Source organism: Lepidochelys kempii, chromosome 18 (genome assembly GCF_965140265.1).
Source record: "Lepidochelys kempii isolate rLepKem1 chromosome 18, rLepKem1.hap2, whole genome shotgun sequence".
Taxonomy (NCBI): domain Eukaryota; kingdom Metazoa; phylum Chordata; order Testudines; family Cheloniidae; genus Lepidochelys; species Lepidochelys kempii.
The window spans coordinates 21,022,611-21,044,750 of record NC_133273.1 but is presented as its reverse complement, the minus strand read 5'-3'; the positions used below and the strand labels follow the sequence as shown (position 1 = coordinate 21,044,750).

General features: G+C 39.7%; 1 protein-coding gene across 3 annotated transcripts in view; it reads right to left on the bottom strand.

The window, feature by feature from the left end:
* PRDM16 (PR/SET domain 16) overlaps nucleotides 1-22,140 on the bottom strand; it is a 435,888-nt gene that overhangs the window by 57,286 nt on the left and 356,462 nt on the right. For all 3 annotated transcript variants that reach the window (XM_073316649.1, XM_073316650.1, XM_073316651.1), the window contains exon 4: nucleotides 10,952-11,086. In XM_073316649.1, coding sequence (XP_073172750.1) covers nucleotides 10,952-11,086 — 135 coding nt within the window. The remainder of the gene's footprint in view (nucleotides 1-10,951; nucleotides 11,087-22,140) is intronic.

Sequence of the window (22,140 nt, the reverse complement as noted above, 5' to 3'; positions counted from 1 at the left end):
CAAAAGAAATAGTATTTTTCAATTCACCTTATACAAGTACTGTAGTACAATCTCTTTATTGTGAAAGTCTAACTTACAAATGTAGGGATTTTTTGTTACATAACTGCACTCAGAAACAAAACAATGTTTTGCTGAGGGATTGGCTGAAGTAGGACTGAGTGGATTTGTAGACTCTAAAGTGTTACATTGTTTTATTTTTGAATGCAGTTATTTTTTGCACATAATTCTACATGTGTAAGTTCAACTTTCATGATAAAGAGACTGCACTACAGTATTTGTATTAGGTGAACTGAAAAATACTATTTCTTTTGTTTTTTACAGTGCAAATATTTGAAATAAAAACAATAATACACAGTGAGCACTGTACACTTTGTAGTCCGTGTTGTAATGGAAATCAATATATTCGAAAATGTAGAAAAACATCCAAAATATTTAAATAAATGGTATTCTATCATTGTTTTAACAGCACAATTCATTTTTTTAATCACTTGTCAGCCCTTACTATTCAGTAAGATATCCTCACACATTATCTGCAGTAATAAATAGCATTCAGGGATATAGCTTCGATTCAATACATTTTGATTATTCAATTAACTTTATATATGTTTTTGTTGAAAAATATATTTGGCTGGCCTAAACATAAGGGAGAAAGAGCAGGCCATTACTTTTCTTATTTTTAGTGACTTTAACAGCACTGATGTTCTTTCAACAGCACACCTCGTAGTTTAGTTGTGGGGGGGCATTATTATGCCTTCTGAGTTGTCCCATTAGGGGGCAGCCTTTACCAACTAAAATAAAAGCTTGTAAATAAATACCAAAAGCTACAGACACTCTCTCTTCACCCCTGCCTTGCATAGCAACTCTCGCTGCTTTTCATTTAACAGTTGTTTTAAGGCCATCTCATCCCAACCTCCTTCTACCAATTTTGCATGCATATTCCTAAATCTACCATCAACCGAACTTGGAAATAAAAGACCTAAATACTGCTTAACATGATTACCTTAAACATTATGGGTTTCAGAGTAACAGCCGTGTTAGTCTGTATTCGCAAAAAGAAAAGGAGGACTTGTGGCACCTTAGAGACGAACAAATTTATTTGAGCATCAGCTTTTGTGAGCTACAGCTCACTTCATCGAATGCTGCAGCTCATGAAAGCTTATGCTCAAATAAATTTGTTCCTCTCTAAGGTGCCACAAGTACTCCTTTTCCTTAAACATTATGATCAGTTTCAAGACACTATGCATATCAAAACAAGGAACTGAATGAAAACAAAAGTGCCAACAATAACATGAAAAGAAAAACAGTCCAGTATAGGCAAGAAGTTAAAAAAGAAATAAGAAATTAATTGTCTAACCTGTTTTCTCTGGGTAATGTGCATCAATTCAGTGACTTGAGTTAAGTTTAAAGCTTTCCAATAAGGTACCCCAGTATCAGAGGAGCTGGTGACAAAAGCCATCCTCTATACATAAAGAGAGGCAGCTGGTATTTCAGGCCTTGTGATAGCTCATGCACTGAAGGACCATCCTGACTACTGCATCATCATTCTGTGCATCTCTCGTACAGAGGGATTTCTTTAGTGATCCTTTCTCGATTATCTAAACTCAAGTTTGAGACACTCCCCCTAATCTTATCAGTGAGGACTGTTCTCTCTGGAGACCCTCCCTACATTATGCATGTAATAGAGACTACAACATTGCTGCAAATCAAAGGAAAAGGAAGTTTGGGTTATACAGCCAGCAGTCTAAGTTTCAAACAGGCGGAGGGTTTTATTTTCACAGCTCTTTCTTCATTAAAAGGCCTGAGATTCAAAAAATTGTTATTTGAACTGCAAGAAAAATCCCAATTATGAAGATCAACTAATACAGAATAAATCATGGCAGGCAAAAATAAAAAACAATTTCCATTATTGCTAAATACATTTAAGACAATTTATTTGATTTCCCCAATTGTCTCTATTTGTGCTCCTTTATTTTAAAAGTCCTATAACTTCAGCCAGAGATTAATTCAAGAATTAATATTACAGTCCCAGCAGACCAATGAGTCCTAACACAAAAGCTGTTTTAAGTTCTGTTCTTTAACTTGGAATTTTTATCAGTAACATGGACATGATATCAAATAGCAAAGGGGAAAAATAAAATCCATCTGAAATTGACTAGTATCCTATTCTTACATTTTCTAGATTTAGCTTGTTTTGAATCATTGCAAACTTCTCAACAAAATTTCACTGCTTGGATTGCGACTAACTGCTTCCCAGATCTACAATAGCTCTGATCCTCCAAGTCAATGGGACGGTGTGCGGGCTCAGGGGGTCAGCCTATGCAGAGCTACTTGCAGGATCAGGGCCTTTCGCTGTAAAGTGCTCTGAGATCCTCGAACTAAAGGCTCTATAGCCAGGCCACACATCCTTATTTTTAAAAAATATATAATGTTGAGAGGCAAACATACCCCTGGGAGAATATGCTTAATCATTATACACAAACCACAATTATTTGCATTCTGGATAGACTCCAAAGAAAAACTACAGTTGATACGGAGTGTTACTTTTTTCAGAAAAGACTCTTCTTCATTTTCACATAATGCTTATTTCTTTCCTGTCTCATGCAACAGACACGATGAGCCACATACTGAACATCTTGCTCAGTTTTCAGATCAGTCACTATACAGTCAAGACTCCTAGTGAGCTCAATGGAAGTTTTGCCAGAGTAAGAATTATCAGAGGAAAGACCTTAGGGTTAGTCCCAGTAGGTACAAAATTGATAATTTAGTGCCACTTACTCACATCTATGTCAGTGAACCAAGAAAAATTCTGAAATCCAATATACCTACTAATGAGTATACCTCTCTGAGCCAATAATCCAAAACCAACCCAGTGCTGACAAATAGAGCAAAATCTTCAGGAATATCTAGTCCACAGACACTCTGTTTTGTACATAGATATAAACAGCAGATGGTCTAAGATCATGAGTGAAATCCGGGCCACAGTGAAGTCAATACTTACACTCTCATTTCTTTCATTGGGGCCAGGATTTCACCCCATATCTTCAAAACTGTAATAATCAATGTAATAATCACATTAAATCTAATTCAATATATCATCATCATCATGTTTGCTCCCTTCCATATGTTTTCAAAAACAAAAAACAGCTGACGTAAACAGTAACAATCAAGAAATGTAAAAATACAAGATCGATTAATTACTCTGAAAAGAGCTAGAATCTGCAGGAGTCACATTCATTTTATCATATTCTTCCTTATATTTCATCTTGCAATTGTGCTACTGAAATTCTGAATTAATTAAAACTACTGCTGTGTTTAAAACTCTTTCCCTTTTGTTTGCTATGAACTGAAACATATCCGATTAAATAGTACATAAAAGATCATATTTTTGAAATAATTGATATTCTGCACTTTCACCAAAGTCCTATTAATTTTCTTTTTCATTTTTCTTACATCAGAAGACGTCACCATTAACATTTTAAACACCAAACAGATATTAATGGCCAGCTAATGATATTTAGCATGAGAAGAAAGTACAAAAATATAGTTTTAGAGCAATGCTTTCCCAGAGACTTGAAAATGTTACACTCCTGTTTGCACTTCTTGATTTTCCTAAGGATTTCTGGCTAGATATGGCTTATTAATAAAAAGAGACAAATTTATGTTCTTTTGGGGCCCGAACCACAGCACAAAGGAAAGACTCCCAGTGACTTCAATGGGCTTTTGGACCAGGCACTTTTATGAGGTCCTTTTATTTTTTCCTCTTAAAAACTGTGTTTCTCAAGCTGTTTCTAAGGATGATAGCCTGGTGTTGGGGATATCTAGGGGGAACCTCACTCTGAGTAGCATACAACATTTTGCAGCATATTAAAAATCATTTAGTACAATCACTGATTATGCAGAATTCTAAGTCCCATCTCATTAACACTACATCACAGTGTAGTCAAAGGCTGTACATATTTTCTATGAAAAGAGTATTCGTGAAACAGACAGACATTTAAAAACAATGTGGTAATTGTCTAACTGTTTTCAATATCCATGCAATAGACAAAGATGAAACGTGGAGTGAACAACATACGTCTGAGTACTACCTCGTTATTCAAGTATCTTTCATTAGAAACAGCATTGTTTACCTGTTGCATGAGTGATGGCTGCTATTTACTTAAGCTTCAGCGTGGTGGCATTTTTCTACTTTTAAGAAAGGCATACATCACAGAACCGAGAAAACAGCTGCAGTGTTCAGCCCAAGATCAAAAAGCACACCCACTAATTGCATCAACGTGATACAGAAGCGATGTACACAGTTTGAGACAATTTAAACGGAGAATTACTTCTGTAGTTTTATTCTCTCTTTCATGTAGTTAGTTATATTAGAAATTATGTGACCAACACTAAAAGTATTTCTAAGTGCTGTTGACCTAAAGATGCAGTCAGATGTATGTAAATTACACCACTCCAGTGTGGTTTTGCCTGAGTCAGTATTGGGTAAGTACTTCAGGACTGGGATGGTGTATTTTGCTTTTGCTTGGACGTATATTGGCCCAGTAAGAATTAGCTTCAAAACCATCATGCTACAATTTATATTTGGAGAATTGGTTTTAAAATGGGACTGGAGGATAAAATGTTACAACTAGTGTCTCTGAAGAAGAGCAACAATTTCCTTTAGAAGAAGTTAAGAAAATGTTCAGCAATTCACATGCTGCTCTTAGTCACGCGTCTGTAAACCCAGAATAATTCTCTTGGCATTATTGAAGCTGTTCCTGCTTCACATGGGTGTCGATGAGATCAGAGCTCAGTCCAATGTATGCACAAATAAGAGTGAAAAGGACCACGTCCCAATGAAAACATGTCTTATTTTTGTCTGGACAGCAAATGGTTTTGATTAAAAGCTTGCCCTGGCTTTCATCAGCACCATGATGTTTAGTTATTTTGTGGGTAATCTTTTATTACAGAGCTTTTGTTTTCTTTATATGTTTAAATAAAAAAGATTAATCTTTGCATGCCTACTGAATGGGTGTGGTTGAACCTTTCTCCATCTAGCCTGAGTCCCCATTTGTAGATAGAATGTGCACCAGGCTGTACCCAAGAAATTAACATTCACTTGTTTGTTAGGCAGAAATTGAAAATGTTCATTCACTTTGAAAAGTCACATTCTGCTTGATAGGTTTCAGAGTAACAGCCGTGTTAGTCTGTATTCGCAAAAAGAAAAGGAGTACTTGTGGCACCTTCGAGACTAACCAATTTATTTGAGCATGAGCTTTCGTGAGCTACTTGATGTTTTAGGGCTTGAGCCTATTAAGTTCTGAGCCACCTAAATTCTTATGAGATGGATACTGATGGTGCTCAGGACCTTGCAGAATCCCACCCCAGAGAATTATTCACAGTTTATAGTGCATAAGGAAGAAGTGTGACCACAGCACTGATAATCTGATATGATAAATGTATAACACCTGATAACTGGGAGGATTAATGCCAGTAAACCACTATGGCCCCAACTCTACAAACATATATGCATATGAGTCCATGCATGTGAGCAGCATTAATTACCCATGGGCATAAGTATTGCAAGATCAAACCTTATCTGAATGTTAATTATTATTTTATTTACACTGAATTCTAATAAGTGCCAGGCAGAGTGAAGAGCGAAATATGATTTTCCACATCAGTGTAAATGAGAGTCTAACTATAGAGGCTTTAACTAGCCACAATGTAATTTAAAATGCACTTGGAAGTCTAGAGTGTGTCTTCATTATTTTGCTCAGTACCCTAATGGTTCTGATGGGTAGGATTAGAAATTCCTAAACCTGCATTTTGGTGTCTAGTGAGTGTACAGTGACTAGGAACCTTAAATTGGCTAAAATTCAAAATATAACATTTTCTTCTCATCCAAAAGACAACTTTGGCTAGTTGCAATGATTTGACCCTATTCCCGTTCAATTCAGTGGGAGCAGGAATTGGCTTATAGATATTTTCACATTAACTGAGATTGATACTTCAGCCCTGAGAGGTAGGTTTGTTATTTTTTTCTTTTCTGTTACTTCTTCATTTCATATTCCTGTTTTTCCCCCCCTAACATTAAAGCAACTTCAGGTGCAAATCCTAGACCTATCTGTATGTACTGAAACTCTTCAGGCCAGACTATCCACTAGCGATTATGCAAAACAGAGTCACACTTAGATAATGGCAATAGTTAGAATTTTTCCAAGAAAAGAAAATTGTGTTTGCATTTTGTTTTTAAGATGGTGTGGAGAACGGGAAGGGGGGAAAGTAATAATATTAATCCAGCATGGACACTCTTACTGGTATTTCCCCCATGTAAATGTTAAAATTGATGATAATAATGATAATAAAGCCTACAAGGATTTCAATGAGCTGCTGATTATCCCAAATATTGTAAGACCTATTGCTGCCCACAGATTGTCATAATGAGCTGCTTGAGAAAAAGTACATCCTGACCTCGATGTTGTTATGCCTATGATTTTTTCACATAAGTGTCTGGAACTTCTGGTTATCAATCACCATTGTCTGCTGCACTTTGTACACTGGATCTTTTTATTCCTACCAGCTGACCTGACCTAAAAGTCTTCATTGCTTCAGGAAAGAGGCTGGAGGGAGAAAACACTTTGAAATGCCTACCATCTAGTTACATTCTGGGGCCTTTTTATTTCCCTCTTCTTGAATAACCATTTTGCCACCTTTTTTGATGTATGTTTTAGTGAATTTATAATAAAGCAAATACACAGGAAATGGCTAGAATGTAACAGAAGGTAGAGAAAGCAGGTCTGGTGTGAGTGCAATGCAGCAGTTCTTTCTAATCAGACGGCTACATAAATTGAAACTATGCACAACCAAGAAGCTCCAGATGAAGGAAAAGAGATGCAATTAATTGGTCTTAAAATCAAATGTGATACAAATAATCATTTAGCCCTCTAGCTGTTGGCAAAATATATACACGTTGCTCTCAATCAAACCATTAATCTGGCATGCTTAGAAAAGGCCAGTAGTCTAAAGGTTAATATTTCAAACAGAAAAAAAAATGTACATTAACATCAAATTGGTATATTTCTACTCTCTTTTATTTAGTCTAAAATATCTTTGCAAGAAGCCTGACCTTGGAAGTCCTCATCCCACTCCAACAACCGCTCTTGGTTGTTTGTATTTATTACAGTGGCTACACTGGTTATTTCAGAAACTGGAAATGGCTTTTTCAAATTCCTGGTAAAGGACCTTTTTGTTACACAAGTAGAGTTGCTTGAATAGACAGTTGGGCGAAACTACATTTTTTAAGGCAGGGAGTGAACAGAACTACCTGGAGACAAGGCTAGTAAGGTATAAGGCGGTGTGAGAAGGTATTAGACTGTGTATCCAATGCACTGGAGCTGCTGAATCTATTGGGAGTCCCAAAGATATGAATTAATGTAATAGGCTGAGCTCAAATAATCTGTGGGATGCACTAAAAGGAAATCAGACCATTTGTAGCCTGCTTGGAGACCTGTATAATCTGCACAGAATGAAGGACTGTAAAGGTCTAGGTAATAGGTAAGGGGAAATGGAATGGCTTCTATGATATTTATCCTGTCACTCTCTGAAACTGAGATATGGAATTCAGCTCCATGTGCTACAAAATGCATAGAGCAGCTTTTGATGTAAGGCATGGAGCTGATGACAAATGTAAGGCTCTTGGTTATAAGGGTTCTTGTTTCAAGAGGGTTCATGATGAGTAGTAGATGGGCATCACAGCAATCAGGAGTCCATTTTATATAAACAACCCAAAATTTGGATGCTTTTATCCAAAAGCTCATCCAGACCATGTTGGTCTAGGAATCAGGCTACAAATATTGCAGTATTTTGGCTTTCCCATTGCCACTCATCTCCAAAGTCAAGCTCTGTAGGAGCATGTTAAAATATGAATGAGAAAAAGTTGATGGAAATATTTCAAACTTCACTAAGTTTGGATTTTGGATTGGGTCAAGCGTTGTGTGAAAAGTGAAAAGTCAATTCTCATTTTATATGAATGGGCGTGCCCATCTCTATGTCAGACTCAGAGCAATATTTTGGCTTCCATTTCTACTGAAGAGTCTCTTGTAATGTCCTCCTTAGTAACATGCATGTTAGAAATATATTCTCCCTCACGGTACATCCTTTTATGCCTCCAAATGCCTATCGACAATACTAGGTAGGAATATTATTAGTATTGCACTTCTCATTGAGATACGCCTGAATCAACACCATGGACCTGAACTTTACTCAATTTGAGGTCTTATAAATCCCCAGATCTAATTGTTTCTCGTGTACCCATTTCAATTTTTTAATCTTCCAAGCGCTTTACAAAAACTAGATAATTAATCCTAGCGAGACTTTGTCATCTGTCTAGAAGGCAAGATGACTCAGCCTTTGCGAATATCATCATAAAAATCGTATTAATTCCTTGTAACATCTCCTCCCCCAGGAGAGTGTGCTACAGACATCTCCACAACATGCCTATTATGTTTCTAGTTCTCTCTCAACAGTCCCCGAAACCATTTCCCCCTCCCTCTTAAATAGAGACAAAAACTTAGTTCACAGCTTGGGAGCAGACTTTCTATCCATCACTGTCAATGTACAGCATGCACTTTCTACTGTTCGAACGGCGATGAAATACCAGCATCGATCCCCATTCATTCATCTATTTTTTAATCACAAGAATTCAGGTTTCATGCTTGCTGTCAATGCTTTGCAGTTTTCCCCTACTAGAAAAGAGGCGTGTGGGCCAGGAGATTCCCAACCATTCCAGTGCCCTTAAAAAGATCAGAGCTGCTGAATGGACATCCCATTCAGCCACTTGGAGTCAGCCAAAGTGCTGGTGTTCTACAAATCTTGCTAAATTATGGGCATAAAAACCTATCGTGACTCTGGATTGAAGTATATAAACCTCTGTCTTGGATTCCAAAAAAACCTGGAGATAATCTGCTGATTGTAATTAGGTTTCTCTTGCAGCATTTGCAGAAAAAGTGAAAAGAAAAATGTGTCATTTTCTTGAGTCTCACACAAAGAAGAGATAACATCCCTGTGAGGGCTCGATTACCAACGCTCTCCAAGTCTGAAGGGTGCCAGAGAAGGATAAAAATAAACAAAAGAAAACTGCAGCTATGGAAACTGGAAACATGATGTCTTGAAAACGAAATGGCTCCAGCCTCATTTCCCCACCATTTCCATGTTGTCCTACATTGTGCAACCTTATGGACAAACTTTTAAATAGCATAAATTCTGTTCAAGTCCCAGTGTAATATCAATTTGCTACCAGAGACAGTCACTTCAGGAACAAACAAGCCCCCTTAAAAACTCTTACAAACGGATTCCTTTGGGATTTTATTCTGCTTGCCACGTGGCAGTAAAGCAACCTGAGATACTCACACTGTCTTTTCAACCAGGCAGCAGCTGACACAAGTGCAAAACTTTTTTTGGGAAAAAAAAAAACACTTAGGGCCTGATTCTCCACTGCCTTGCACCTTGTGCGATCTTTAGGACTGCGTAAAAAGAAGGTGGATTTTTACACCCACTCTGCATAGGTGTACAAAACTACACAAGATACAGGACAGAGGAGAACCAGGCTCACCATTTAGGAGCAGTTCTGTGTCTGTCTGCTGTCAGACAGACAGACTGCCTGGGTATCTGATTATTTGCTTCTTTCAGATTTTACTGGTATGAATATCTGCACGTGCACTAAAAAAGGATCTTTGTTTCAGTTTATCCGCTCATCGGGGGCGGCTCTACCAATTTTGCCGCCCCAAGCAGTCGCCGCCGAATTGCCGCTGCGCCAAGAGCAGTGGAGCTGATGCCCAAAAGCCGCCATGGCAGGAAAAGCGGCGGAGCTGCTACTGAATTGCTGCCGCGGGACACAGACTGCGGCCCCATTCTGCATGCTGCCCCAAGCACCTTCTTGGAAAGCTGGTGCCTGGAGCCGGCCCTGCCGCTCATGCTGCTTATTCCTCATGCAAATCCATAATACTTTCTCTGTGATGCCATCATCATCTCCACAGTAACCAAGTGTGATGTCACAAACATAATTTTATGGCTAGTGTGTGTTTGTGTGTGGGTGGAGGGGAGCGGGGAATGAGGGGAGAGAATAAGCAGCTGACACAGAAAAAAAATTATATCAAAGTTTGGATCTTGTTTTTATTTTTATCAATTGAAATTTTTAGGGTTGTGTAAAATTATGTGGGTGGGCAGAAAATTAGTATTTAATGACAGTAGACATTGAGATTCAAAAAGTTAAAGCTTTATAAACTGTTAAAACAAATCATCAACATCACATGTCAAAACATAAAACAGATCATACTTGTTTTTATGCTTCATTTGCTAGTCTATTTGTAACAAGCCTAATTCAGAAGTCCAGATTGCTGGATTTTAACTCTCATAAATTCTCAAGCAGCATTGTTCTGACTGTGCCTATCTGTAAATTTCAATTATTATTAATAGAAATTTATTTTTTGTTGGTTTGTGTGTGTGTGCAGTGAAATTGACGTTTACTGATATTTACTGATAAAGATCTAATCTTTCCATGCCTAAGTATATGTAGGGAGTGGAGAGCTAGTTCACCTAAAATAAAATGTGAACCACATATTAGCTTAAAACTCAAAGATAGTGGAGGAAAAATACCAGATGAAAGTCTGTTCCTGTTGTACTGTCAATTTGGCCCTAACTCCAGAAACATCACATATCTCAGGAGAAAGCCTAAATTCATCTTATTCAAGTTTGATTCCCAGACCAGAGATGCTCAGAAAAGCATGCAGATTTATCTCAATGGAACCTAGTAAATATATCCTCTGAATTTCCACATGGTGATGTTTTGCTTTTCCCTTAAATACAAAGCAAACCTGTATTTGTTAAAGTGATCAGTTGAATGTAGCAACCTGATAATTGCCAAAGCCATAAAAAAACCACATGGTGATGGCTCAACTGAGCAGAAGCATACCTGGTCATTAACGGGACATACAGCTAGATTTTGTTCATCACAAGAACAGGCCACTCGGATGTATTTCAGCCAATTTCCAGCGCCAGTCTGATTAGCATCAGCACAGAATTTCTCATTTCCCAGGTCGTCAGCGATCTGAAGAAGAAGAGGAGATGGAAGAATTTTTTTCACTTGAGATGAAATGATAAGTATGGAAATCAACAAGTGAGAAATGTACTTTTATAGTTCTCTGCATTGCAGGCCCCCCAAACAAGAAGTAAAGCTAGAGAAACAGCTTGTTAGTCTACATCACTAATAAAAATATACAAACAGAATAACATCAGCTGAATTACAAAGCTGCTCAAGTCCCAGTGAAGATCCTCCACTGATTTAAGGGGCACATGATCACATCCACAATGATCAAGGAAAATAGAGCTCCCGTATACATATAAAGAAAAGGAGTACTTGTGGCACCTTAGAGACTAACCAATTTATTAGAGCATAAGCTTTCGTGAGCTACAGCTCACTTCATCAGATGCATATATATACATATAGCTATTACAACTAAACAGGTCACCTTTTCTGAACTGCTTTCTATTAACTATTTAGCTACTTATATGGCTCCATCTCCACCTTATCTGTTTCTATTATTAGGTTCAAAAAAGGAGCACAGTACTTACTACTGTAAATAAAAACAGACATTCAGTTCTGCAAGAACAAATCAGAACTATCTCTCCGCCCACCAACCTCTGTCACCCTTTCCCACTAGTTCCTCGTCCCAGTCTCCTTTCCAAGCCAGTCCCAGATTCCTTCACAACTCCAGTTCCTAGTCCCAGTCTTCCTCCACTTCCCTACTCATTGTCCCAAATGACTCCCCCAACTCCTGCAGGTCTATCTTTTGTCCTCTGCGTTGAAATCTGGCAGCTTCCTCCTCCATGCTGCCTAGGTCTAGGTCATTGACAGCACAGGATGGACAAACTTCTTGCTCTCAGTTTTGGTGCCTGGTCGTGGCCCCAGCTCTGGCCTGCAGCAATCCAGAACAGTAATTGCAAGGAAAGTCCTACTCAGCCCTAGACAACTGGTGCCTCCCCATATAGGGCGGGGGGGGACACACAATCTAAAGTGGAGGAGACATGATTGTCCCACGTGTCCTCTGCCCACTGATATCCCCCCCCACCGCGGGGCTGCTGCACTCTCCCTGCCCCATGTTGCCTGTGTGTGTGTGTGTGGGGGGGCCCTCGGTCCATCTCTCCCTGCACCTCCCCGGCGCATTCAGCCACTCTCCCTGGCAGCTGGGCAGGGAATGGGATGGAGCCTGAGACAGCCTAGATGGGAGGCAGCAGCCGCCTGCTCCCTGCCTGGGCTCGGCTACTGGGGACAGGGACTGAGCTAGCCAGAGCCCCCTCTCCCCTCCAGCATGTTCTGGCTTGCTCGCCCCCCTGTGCCCGGCAGCTGGCATGGCAGATTTTCATGCGAAAGGCAGATCCCTGACACAAAGCCCACCACTCTCTTGCCAAATTTCAAGTTTCTGCTTCAAAGCTGAGGATGTTAGAGCTTAAGGAAAGGTCACCAGAATTTTTTTTTAACACGGGCAAAACAACATCTTTTTCTTCCCTGGCCTCATTCTTGGAAATGGCTGACCAGTCTGAGGCTGAAATTTTCAAAAACCGTTCAGCCTGAGTCCGACACCCAGTGTGAAAAATTTAAGCCCAAATGGTTGAAGTTATAAGCAACGAAAAAAAAGGGTCCCAATAATGGGAAATATCAGGCAAGCTTAATAATAGTGTGGTGCTACTATCCCTGCTTGTAATAAGGAACACATGATCATCCCTGTAGCTACTCTCTCTCTGGATCACTGTACAGCCTCCCCTCGGAAACTCCACTCGAGCCCGGCTTCCTGAAATAATTTTAAAGAAAAAGTACACACATCCTCGCAGGCTCCTGATAATCTAATTTCCTACAACAGGATACAGAAACTGAGATCTCCAATTTAACTGGGTCCTAGACCATAAAGGGCCTTACAGATCGTAAACATAGAGAGGCAAGTTTCAGAGTAGCAGCCGTGTTAGTTTGTATTCGCAAAAAGAAAAGGAGTACTAGTGGCACCTGAGAGACTAACAGTTCTGAGCGAGAAGCACTGAGGTTTCAAACATTCAGACCAGCATGGCACCTTCAAGAGATGAGCTGCTGCATTTTGCACTAGCTGAAGCTTCTGGATGGACTTCAATTGTTGTGCTAAGTAAAACGAACTGCAATAAACTAGCCTTGAGGTTACAAAGGTGTGAACTACTTTGGCAGGGTCTGCCTCACAGAAGAATATTCACAGATTCTGGTCCAGCCACATACAATGTTTCCACAGTGAAAGTCTGAAACTAACAGTAAAAAAATGATAATTAACACTTAACCTACCAGAAAGTGCCATGACTGGTTAGATTAATGCTTATATATCACAGTAACAAGTAATCTGAAACTCCCATAGACAAAAGATTATTATTAAAGAAATGAGGTAAAATGAGGATATATCTCAAACAGAAAAGCTTCAGAAGTTTGGAGGGTTTTTTAAAAAGGAGACAGTTCTTCTGGGAAAGGAGTGCATTTGTCAGCATGGACCCGACTTGTCCTAACCGCAATAATAAAAATACTCTGGGTAACAAAATCAGGATGTATGTTTGATGTTCAGCTGCTGAATTAAACACTGTGCAGAAGCTTGAAGGTAATGAGCAAATCAGGTAGCATCCGGTAGCATCCCCCAATCTTCACGACATTGTCAAGGTGGATTGTATATTATAGTAGTGACAATCTGAATAAGGTCAAACACTGAAGAGATACTGTCAAACAAGATAGCAATGTCCGGGACTACAAGCATGATCTAAATTATAAGTTTTCTTTTTGCACTCTCTGAGGGCTGGGGAAAGACACTTCAACGAGTGCTGGTTGAAGCCAGAACTCAGCTCAAATTTGCTAAAAGACTCACAATTCATGAACCATTGAGACCTTGTGTTTCAGAATGAAGCCTAGCCTGGCTAAAAATCACATGAAGCTCACTGGTTTGAGCTTTTAAGCCCAAATTGAAACTCTGGGGGCGTGAAATCTCATGAACCAAAACCGGAAAAAATATTTATGTGAAACTCTGAGAACTGAAACCCTTGTTTTTCACACACTCCTCCAATCTGTAAATAAACTGAGCTGACATGAACAGCGGCCCAGCAACAACACCGAACTACGTTCTGTCCAATACTTTATTGTTTCACAACGTGTGTTTCTCTAGTTTTGATCAGGACACTGAAAATAAAAACAGCTTCCTGTTGCAGTGTGAGATAGTTGGCAGATTCGGGGCCCATGCGCGGGGTTGGTAGGCAGGCCATTCATCCTGTTTTAAACTGGAGAGTTTTGCTTTTCAAAGGTTTGTCCCGCGGCCGGTACTGAAACAAAACTGGATAAGGTTTTGTGCGGCATGAGATGGGAGATGCCATTTTGAAAAGTGTGCTGCTCTGCCCCCGCTGCCTGGCTCACGTTGGTGGGGGCAGGCCCCCACTGTTCCGGAAGTACCGGGACATCTGGTATTCTGGGAATGCCTCTGTGGCCACCCCTCGTGGTGGGGCAGTTTTGTAAGAAATGAATACAGTTTATGAACATACAGCAAACACAGCTGTAAAGGAGGAAAGCACTTCTCTTTAATGGGGACTCTATCAACACACTCAGGGCTTGCCTACATGGTGCATTACTCCACGCAGGAGTAAATTCTAGTGCACACCAGTGGGTTGTGCACTCAGTGGCCTTGGTGGATCCTGCTGGATGCCCTAAAAGTTCCCTAGTGCACATTAATGTAGGACTGTTCAAAATGGGATTACAGGAACATGCACTAGGGAACTTTTAACGTGCGCCAGCAGGGTCCACACAGGCCAGTTACTGCACAACAGAATTTATACATCTCTAACATGAACTAATGAATGGTGTAGACAAGCCCCCAGACTAAGGCACTGGACTGGGATTCTGTAGAACCGGGATCGATTTCTGGCTCTGTCATTGTCTTCCTGTGTGTGACCTGAATCTCTTATTTTGGGTTTGTACCGTGCCTTACCCAATAAGGCCTTGATTCTAGTTGGGGCCTGTACACATTGACATAATATAAATAAGGAGCATCAAGGAGCTAAATATACTCCAGAATACCTTCCATATTCAGAGGTAGGACTTTCACTACCACCTTCGGTTTGGCTTTAGATATGGTAGCGGCCTGGACTCATTTAAGAGTGCTACATTCCATGGGTGCTACATTTTGGTGCAACAGAGAAAGCTGACTCTGAATTTCGTTCCTTTGCTGCAATGGGATATTGCCCCTCATAGTTGTTTAGAACAGGAAGCGCTCATAAGGGTTGGGTACAAAGCAAACTTAATAGGTATGGATAATAATTAACTAATTTGTTTTAAAACAGCTACCCCAACTAATTTTATTTAGAAGTCAACCTGGCCTCCAGTTTTTTCAAGAGCAACTTCTCTTTAGTAAATAATTGCATTAACACTTTTTTCTATGCCTACAATTAATAGGAGGTAAAAATGTTAGTAGTTATAGGTTTAACTACTTGATCTGAAGGCACAAAGAGGTAGTTAGCTGTGTAATTACTATACTTGCTTGCAATTTAGTATGGATGCAAAAATGACACAACAGAACAACACACACACACGAGGCTGGTTGTGTAAATCTGACATTTAAACACTAGTTTCTGCATTAAGATATCAGTATTTGCCAAAATATACCATATAGTTTCTCCCTGTATATGGAAGGGAAATAACTGCAATATCCCAGATACCATTTATTGGCAAATGTTGACTTTTTGATGTAAATATTTCAACGCTTCCGTATTTGTCTGACAAGCTTCAAATGCCCCACGCTGTGAATTGCTGAAAAAGGATGATGTTCTGACATCACAGTAAGATAGGCAGAATCGACTGCTTACTGAAATAAAGTACTGCACAGCCAACTCTATGGTGTAGGCATTCTTAACTAAGTCCAGTACGCTAACACCTCCAAAGATATTGATTATAAACACCCACATCCTTTTTTGATGCTTGAGCCTATAGGAAAAAAATTGATGAAAACCATTGGCAAGTAGTCCCCCACTACCTGAGCGGTGTACTGTTGGTTTTTTTTTGTTTCGAACGCACATGTAGAGAGAGAAGTTTAAAATACCCCATAAAAGCACACCTAGTTTTCTGTCTGTTTATGTTGAAAGACGATCAGAAACTTAGTGCTTGGCTAATCTGTAGCATCAACTGTTTCCAAATCAGTTAAAGACATTGCCCAACATTTTAAAAAGTGACCCGTGGTTTTGGATGGACTAGGCAGCAATTCTATCCTTGTGTCACGTTAAATTATTACGAATTGTATTGCAGTAGCATCTGGAGACCCCAACCAAGACCAAGGCCACCTTGTGCTAGGCATTGTATAGACACAGATTGAGAGACAGTCCGTGCCCCAGAGAACTCACAATCTAAATAGAAAAGACAGACAAAGCGTGGGAAGGTTGAAGCATTCCTATCTGTATTTTAAAGATGTAGAATTGTGGTACGCAGAGATTAAGCAACAGGGAGTCTGTCAGAGAGTCAGGAATTGAATTCAGCTTTCTTTTTAACCACAAGACCACCCTTTCTCTCTAAATGGCATGGACTTTTACTTATCGATATTGGAAAATGCTTCACAAATTTACAAAGCACAAGTGCCCCAAGAGGTCCCTTTTTTTCTGAACAGCCTCAGGTTCGCTGGATGGTCCAGCCTTAGGTGTCCTGTATTGTCTATTCAGCAGCAGCAAACAGAATGACACAGAAAAACTTAGAAGTTGCGTTTGTACTTAACCAGTGAATCTGAAATAACAGAGTTGAAATCTAACAGACCAAATTCTGCCTTTTGTTTTACATGCTAACAACCTCTTTTATGCCAGTGAAGTTGCACAGGTGTGCTTGAGAGGGAATTTGGCCCACGGTTACCAGAATTAATCAGCTCTCTCCGTAAAAATCACGTGTGACTAGCTATTGATAAATCTTTGGCAAAAGGTCAAAAGAGAAAATTTATGGATATTTCACTCCGTGTCAGGACTACAGTAACTGCATTCTTCCTTGCGTATCTTACTGTCCAAAACAGGATACCATTGCCCACAAAGCAGAGTTCACAGGGAAAGAGGAACATATGTCTTGACTATACCCAGGTCTACCTCTCTCTTAAATTAGAGCATAAGCTCTTCAGAGCAGGGACCATGACTTTGTATGGGCTGTATGTCACTTAGCATAAAAAGGCTTTGGGCCGTATTGTAATATTAATCAGGATAAATAAAAATACGTATGAACCCTTTGCAATCTCTCTCTCTGATCAGCTTCCCATTTCTTCTTGTCTATCCATTCTATTGTTGTGGATTTCCCCACTGCTTTCTTAGACTCAACAAGTCAAAAATTGAATTTACCTTTTTTTCATGACTTCTCTCACCCATTTCTCTATCACATTCGACAGCTCCACTATCCTCTTCATCATTCGATCACCAAACCTAGGGTTAAGCAATACGCCTTCATTTCTTTTTCTCTTCACATCCTACCTGTGTCACTTCTTCTGCTATAATCCACCCCTTCCTCTCTGTCCACGCTGCGAGGGCCATGGCTTGATCTCTCTGGGACTATTGATAGTTTCTCTGCCTCCAGCTTTCCTACCTCTCCCCTCTTTAGTCTCTTCAGTTAAAACAATCCTCCAGTGCTCCTGACTTCAGGTGTGTTTGTATAAGGGGTTTTGGATAGGCCCATTAGAGAGAGATGAATTTTGAAACCAGGTCTAAAGTTCTGACCAGTTTTGGTACAGACACATTTTTATCTAGCCAAAAGGAAATTGTTGTCATGTTCCAGGGTTCACTTTGCAGCTTCCTCTGCTTTCTGCTGAACAGCATTGAGGATCTGAATCCAAAGGGCACATTGATCTTGCAAAGACTCCAGCTTGTAATTTATTAAATCAGAAATGCTGAGTTATGAAGCTAAAATTATGGAAAAATTCTCTTAAACGTTTACAATTTTTTTTGCACATCATTTGAGGTTTCCTGCTTCTCTAATTTGTGGGCTCTCCATTGGGTTGTTTCTTTCAAATTTTAATGGGCAGAGTCCAACATTTGACTTTAGCAGAGGTGTGCCATATGGACTGGAATGCTTGCGGATCTGTCGTCAGTTTGCCTAATGGATTCCCAGTGTGCATGAAGAAATGAAGCGCCCATGAGTTTGCCATCAATGACCCAGCGTCCTGTTGCTATAACACCACTCCCCAGAAGCTGAGAGTGCAATAAACCTTCTCATCCCATAGTTGCAGGATCTGCCTTTGACAGTTTGGCTGATGTACGAATTTTATTTGGCAGGAGTGAGGGAGGTTTTTTTCTTTAATGACCCACAAGCAGATTTAGAGCAATAAACTGTTGCCATAAGGTTTTGTTGTGTTTTTTTAAAAATAAGGAAAAAAATTTGCGACAATTTATGACTTTTAAAAGTAACTAAAACAGAAAGTCTATTCTTGCAACAAGATGAAGAGGGAAAAAAATTGTCCAGAGAAACACTTCTGTCAATGTGTAGACACAAAGCCTGGATGAACTCATAAATTCAGTGCTCTGCCTGCAATTAACCAGGCTTCCTGGAGATCTGACAAAGAGTTAATAAGAAATGTGTCAGACAAAAACAGGTCATAGTACTGAAAAGTCAACGGGAGGTGCAACAGAACCAGCCCTGTTCACTGGCTCCCCACTAGCTTGGAGTCACAGGAAGAGCTTTGAGGGATACTGACACAGAACTACTTTATAAAGCATAAAGTACAATGTCTGGCCCAAATTTAAGCCCCACCTACACTACTGAGAAGCTTCTCCCCATCCAGAACATGAGTGCCATGTGATAAAGATAACAAGGATTGGACGAAGGGTGATTTCTTCAGGAGCCAGGACCTTTGTACATTTGATGGATCTGTCACAGACTTCTTACATGACCTTGGAAAAGTTGCTTAGGCTCATCCTGCAAATATTTATGCACATACATAACTTTACTCATGTGAGTAGTCTAATCGATTTCAAAGGGACCACTCATGTGAGGCAAGTTATGTGTTTGATTAAATGATTGCAATATCAGATTCCAGTAATGATTGCATTAATCTCTCTCTGCCTGAATTTCTGCATTTGTAAATTGGGGTAACTACTATTCTCAGGCATATCATGGGGCTTGAATTCATTAAGATTTGTAACACACTTCAGATCTTCAGATTGTGGGAGATACTGCATAACTAAAAATTACTCTTATTTATACCAAAAAATAGCATCTCCAATGGCTTGGAAAGCTCAGAATGTGTGAAGCAAAAAGAAAGCCTTGCAAGATGTCTTTCCTTTGAAACAAGTATGTTAATGGCAACTATTGAGACTGGGTTGAAAAAAATGAATCCATGGACCAATCCAGTTAGAAGTTTCTATTCTCAAACACAGGGTTTGTGTCTTATGATGGCCTTCACAGCTGCTGGGCAGCTTTATTCCCATTAACTGGTCTAGTGATGACAACAAACAGTTACAAGGGATGGGAAATAAACAAGTTCAGATAAAAAAAAAAAAGATTGGTCTTGACTTTTCACTCAGACCAAACTCGTAGCTGAAATGAAAATGTTTTGTCAGGTTATGTTTCTATTTCTAGGTAATATTCACCTCTACATTATCTGGTTTCAGCAAGGCCTGGAAGCAGAAATACCGGTGTCCTGCAAGAAAGACTGTTCTGGTGATTTATTTCATTTATTTTTTCATAAGGGAAGGACAAAACACCCTCTCCTCCAAGCCCCACCCCACAACACCAAGCCCAAAGACTACTAGAAATCCCATGAAAACAGCCTGTTCTTTCAAAATGTCCTGCTCAATTTCTAGACCAAGAGAGTCTGGATAAGCTCAGACAAACTTTGGAAAGGCCTTTGAATGTCTTGTCTCCTATCTGAATCAAACCTTCTAGCCTTTTGAAGGTCTGCCCATTATTAATTGCTGTTCTGTACCAACAGAGAACTGCCAGTGAATATTTCCAATGTATCAGCTGGCTTTGGGTAGGGACAGAGGGCCTGAGAAATTGCAGTGTCCTTATAAAAAATTATTCTATTACATGGATCTGTCTTTCAAGCACAGCAGATTGATTCCAGCTGAGTGTACATTAGACCTGACTGTAAATACAAAATCTCACCAGACAGAGCAAGAGCAGCAATAATAAGACAGCATGCTTGTCTCCAGAGCTAACTAAACAGAATTTCCATGTAAAAGCATCTTCCTGCTCTAGAAAGCAACCAGACCCAGCATGTACTAGAAGGTTTAAGAGAACTCACACTTGATCTACGTGACAGGGCAACCTTTGTGCAAAGGGATAAGGATGAAAAATTCAAACCTTATGATAAAAATCAACAACTGTTCTGCTTTTCTTCTCCTGTAAAAAGATCCCTGCTTATTTTCTTGCTTTAAAGGTGCAGGTTCATTATATAGAAGCCAACTGTAAATAATACAGTATGTCAAAAGAGGTCCCACTCATGCTAATTACTGCCAATGCATGTAATCTTTCCCCCCTCTCTTTCTCTTTTCTCTCCCTGCCTCCTCCCCCACAACCTCACTCTCCTTGAGAGGTAAAGGCTAAACTTTCACAGCAACGGCTAATCATCGTGCAGAAAACCAGAAAGTAAAAATGTCAAAACAGAAGAAGAGTTTCAAGCTGATGGCAAGCATTTATCTCAACAAAAGCTCGTGTTCCACCAGTAACATAATTCATACCACACTGATTTAAATTAAACAGTAGGCTGTAAAAAATAATGTTTGAATCAGATCACAGATGTTGTACACACAAGTCAGAAATGGGATTGTCTGACTCTTTACAACACACACACCAAACTTGGAAACTTTCTTCCCAAGAAAGAGCTCAGAACATATCTTTTTTTCATAGTGCATTTTGCTTTATCAAAAACAGAACAACACAAAAGCAAAAGTCTGCTATATTTTAATATTAATTGTTCATCAGTGTCTGGAGCCTTGTGGATGGAAAAAGAGGCAAGTACTTAAAATAAAAGTGCTTGACATGGTAAACAAAAGATACAGAATATTTGTAGGTACATTGAGATTTAGAATTTCATGCAATCTAATTCCAGTCTGACTGGGGGACTGGGGTGGGTGTGGGGCTCAGAAGCATGCAGAATAGCACAAGTGTTTTTCTAGTACTGTTCAGAAGGATTGAATGTGGCATGGTTTGGGTATGACTGGCTTGCTATCATTTAAAAAGGCTTATATAGTATTGAACCATCTTTCTAATGAAACCATGTCAACTAGCCAAATCATTGTTTCCATATGACAGATGGGTAAACTGAAGAGAGACACAGCTTAAGAGAGTTGCTCAAGGTGATGCAACAAGTCAGTGTTTTCTGACTTCTGGTCCAGGGAACTCCTTTCTGGATGCTAAGCACAAGGGTGCCGTAGTCCCAAGAAACTGCCATGCAGGGATTATTCTGGGTATCATTGGCTTTCTCTGAAGAAATGAACAGAGATCATTCCTCAAGATCAGAAGGGTATATTCTACATTCTTGATCTCCTGCAGTTGCAGGGAGAATGGGCATTTGTAGGCTTCAGTTCTTATTGTCTTTTGCATTTCTATGTGCTGAACAGACTCTGAGAAGAGTAAACAAAAGAGAGAAAGGATGTTCTTGTGGGCAAGGCACTGGAATGAGACGTGGCTGGTGTGAGTTCAATTACTAGTCTGCCCCACATCACCTGTGTGACCTTAGGCAAATCACTTAATCTCATTGTGCCTCAGTCCCCTGTCTATAAAATGGGAATCACAATGCTCCCTTTCTCCCACCCTTTGTCTGACGTGCCGAAATTGCAAGCTCAGTGACTGTCTCTGACAGCACCCACCACCAGGGGATGCTGAACTCAGGTGATGCCTTTTGATGCTACTGTGTTACAAACAAACAAACAACAGTGATAAAATCAGAATGCACATCTTTCTGTTACACTAGAAATCAAGCCACAGAATCAGCAGGTCCCCAGCATGACACTCAAATGGGTCCACCACTGTGAAGAAACTGTAGCTTGTCTTTTTTTAAAAAAAATCTCTAATCAACTTCCATTAAAAGGTTTTGTGTATTTGTCTAGACCCGCATCCAGAGGGGTGGGTTACTGCTGCTTGTTTTAAATCACTTATTACTA